Source organism: Benincasa hispida, chromosome 1 (genome assembly GCF_009727055.1).
Source record: "Benincasa hispida cultivar B227 chromosome 1, ASM972705v1, whole genome shotgun sequence".
Lineage (NCBI taxonomy): Eukaryota > Viridiplantae > Streptophyta > Magnoliopsida > Cucurbitales > Cucurbitaceae > Benincasa > Benincasa hispida.
The window spans coordinates 53,053,328-53,056,993 of record NC_052349.1 but is presented as its reverse complement, the minus strand read 5'-3'; the positions used below and the strand labels follow the sequence as shown (position 1 = coordinate 53,056,993).

Here is a 3,666-nt window from a genome sequence, read left to right as displayed (position 1 = left end):
GCGTTCAAGGATGATTTCTTCTTCTTCTTTTTTATTTATCTTTCTCATGATTGCATTGATGGGGCGGATTAAGTTCCATATCCTGTTGCGCCGTCTACAACGTGTCAGAGGTTCAATGAATCTTCGACAAAGTTCTCTTACCGGCTACCAACGCAATCTGTGATTTGACTCCCACCGCCCATGTCATGTCATGCCTCATCGCTTATAACTATGCGATCATTTGGTTTTCTGGCAGTTCTTACTTGATCGCATCAGTGGGTACTTGGCTTATGCGATCGTGCGTTCATCTGGTTCTACTGAAAGGTATTTTGCACAAAGATAGCAATATCAGTCCAAATTTTGGATATGTTAGATTTTGAGAGTGTGTGATCGCATACTCAATTTCTTGTATAAATTCTTTGGTAAAGAATGTCAAAGCTTCATGTCTTTTTCTTATTTTTTTACATGAAAAAGATACAATAACTTATATTTCTATAAGTTATCAAAGAGCTAATAAATATCCCCAACTTAATTCTTGATCATCCCGAGCAAGATCATAACATTCAATCATGAAACTGACAAGAAAATGTTCACTCCATTAATCGAAACATTTATCAAATCTCAACAGTTCTTAAGGTCACATAATAAATCACATAACCATTCAAAAAATCACTCAATTGAGACTTGTTATGAAAGGAACTTTTACAATCAGAGCCATGTATAAGTGAAATACTAAGGCATGAAAACTTTTTAAAAAATCGAAGAGGACTCGAAAAAGTTTATGCTACTCCCATCTCATCTTCCCTCTACTCTAGCTCGGTCATCAGCTCGAGACATGCCTTTATTTCTAATCAAAGAGTAACACTAGATAGGAATGCCCAAACTCACACACATAAGACATAGAGGGCATTGGTTTTACTTAGAGGGCTAGCTTTCACACCCAACCGCTGGGAACCTATCATTCTTTTCTCGTGGGCCCTACCTAGATATGGTGGAGGTAGCTCTTTTCACCTCTATCCATACACACACGCACACTATTTTTCTTCTTTGCAGGCACACCGATTATTTCCTTTTTTTTTTTAAGGATTGAACAGTGCCTTTTTTATCAGAAAAGAATAGCAACTAGTTTTATTCTTTTTTTTTTTTTTTTTTGCACACTAGGCCACTATTTTCTCACCGTCAAATTTTACTCTCAGGCACTAAAGGTTACTCCCAAGCCAAAAGGTGGCCTTTCGAGATGACAACGAAAATCTGAGATGGATAATCCATTTCTAAGACTTTTAAAGGATTCAAAACCAAAAAATTTTCAACCTAGACTCATTATGCATAGATCTCACGAAAATATTTTTATAAAAAGCTCAAAATCATGAAAGTTACTCCTTTTTAAGAACAAACAACCCAATGAGTGCATCATCAATTTGACATTTAAAGGAAACAACAAATAGAATGAACAAACATTAAATCATCAACCAAACAAAATCAAGACAAAAATCCAACTCAAAATATTTAGATCACAAATCAAATATCACGAAGCATGCTTCGTCTACCCCCAACTAATTGTTATGAGTTGTCCTCAATGTATATCTAGGCTATAATTCATGCTAACGACAAAAAAAGGGACAATGGGAACAGAAAAACTCCCCTGGAATTGGACACAAGCATGATCATAGGGAAAGACTTCCTTCAAGAGCCAAAAGTGTAATTCTCCTCTGAAAAAAAATAAATGTAGTAAGCCATTCCTTTAACTCAATCAAAAAGAAAATAAAAGAAACAAAATAAAATAAGAAAAAGATAGCAAATAAAATCTTAAACGCCTGGTTGCCTCCAGGAAGCGTAACTTTTAACGTCTTTTGCTCAACGTCGGTAATGCAGGTTCAAATGATAGAAGGCAGAGTCAACAGAAAACTCGAGTAAGCTGAGTTGACTTCCCCTTCATTAAATATTTTAAGGCGGTGCCCGTTCACCTTGAACTCCTTCCCTGTTTTCAGGCTCCTAATCTCAACGGGCATGAGTGAGAGATGTGAACTGTAAAGCAGCACTTTCTGACCAACCTTGAATTTCTTCCTTAGTTTTGACTTTTCTTTATAGATTCTTGGGTTTTCATAGGCTTCAAGGCGTAATTCCTCCAATTCTGGTAGTTCTAGAAGTCTCTCTTCACTGGCTTGGGCTAGATTCATATTGCATTGCTTAACCACCCAATTGGCCTTGTCCTCGACTTCTATCGGCAATGTCGTACCATAGACAAGCTTGAAGGGTGTCATCCCAATGGGAGTTTTGAAAGCAGTTGTGTAAGCCTAAAGAGCATAATCAAGGCGTGTGCTCCAATCTTTCCTTGTTGGATTGATAGTTTTTCCAGGATGCTCTTGACCTCTCAATAAGATATTTTTGCTTGGTCATTCATTTGAGGATGGTACAGAGTAGCAACCCGATGGTGGAATCCATACTTCATCATAAGTGTCTCAATGGTCCGGTTGCAAAAGTGTGTACCCTGGTCACTAATTATTGCTCGAGGAATCCAAACTTGGAAAAGATGTTAGCCTTTGAGAAACTTGAAACAACAACAGCATTGGTAATCCTAGTGGGGATAATCTCAACCCACTTCGATACATAATCCATTGCCAACAGAATATACAAGTACCCATAAGAGGAAGGATAGGGTCCCATGAAATCCATGCCCCGAACATAAAAAATCTCACACATAAGAATAGAATTAAGTGGCATTTCGTTTCTCCTAGATAAAGAACCCAACATTTGACATCTCTCACAAGAACTACAAAATGCAAAACAGTCAGGAAATAGAGAATTTCAGATCAACCTAATATCCAAAACCTTCCTAGCAGTCCTCATTGGGCTAAAATACCCTCCACACGCCATCTAATGACAAAATGAAAGTACAGACTTAAAACTCTTCATCTGGGACACACCTTCTAATGATTTGGTTAGAGCAAATCTTCCAAATGTATGACGGGTCCTAAACAAAGTATTTGGAATCAATCCTCAGTTTAGCCTTTCTAGAACTTGGCATGTCATAGGGGAACTTACCAGTAATTAGAAAATTTACCATGTCAACATACCATGGGATAGGCGTGGTGATTTGGAATAGGAACTCGTTAGGGAAGTCCTCTTGTACAGATGTAGGATCCTCCTCTTGCATAATCCTACTTAAGTGGTCTGCTACTGACTTTTCTGCTCCCCTCTTATCCTTGATGGTCAAGTTGAACTCCTGAAGAAGAAGCATCCAACACACGTCGGGGCTTAAAATCCTTCTTGGTCATGAGGTACTTAAGAGCAGAATGGTCAGTATAAATAGTAATAGGAAAGCTAAGAATGTAAGAGCGAAAATTTTCTAAAGCGAAAACAATTGCCAAAATTTTTTTCTCAGTCATGGTGTAGTTTATCTAGTTAGGATTTAGCATCCTTGATGCAAAGCATATAACATGACTTTTCTTGTTGACCTGCTATCCTAGAACCACTCCCACTACTAGATTGCTAGCATCACACATGATCTTGAATGGTACGTCCCATCGTAGAGGCTGAAGAATCGGGGTGGTGGTCAACTTTTCCTTCAAAGTGTTGAAGGCCTTTTGACATTCTTTTTCAAAATTGAAAGGTACATCCTTCTGCAACAATGTTGGTAGTGGTAGTGTCAGCTTCGAAAAATCCTTGATGAAATGCATGTAAAAACCT

General features: G+C 37.9%; 1 protein-coding gene across 1 annotated transcript; it reads right to left on the bottom strand.

Annotated features, from left to right (window-relative positions):
• Window positions 1-1,853: 1,853 nt before the first annotated feature.
• Window positions 1,854-2,240, bottom strand: LOC120077911. The gene has a single exon (XM_039032016.1). It carries the CDS (start codon window positions 2,238-2,240, stop codon window positions 1,854-1,856), a length of 387 nt encoding a protein of 128 aa, XP_038887944.1.
• Window positions 2,241-3,666: the final 1,426 nt, after the last annotated feature.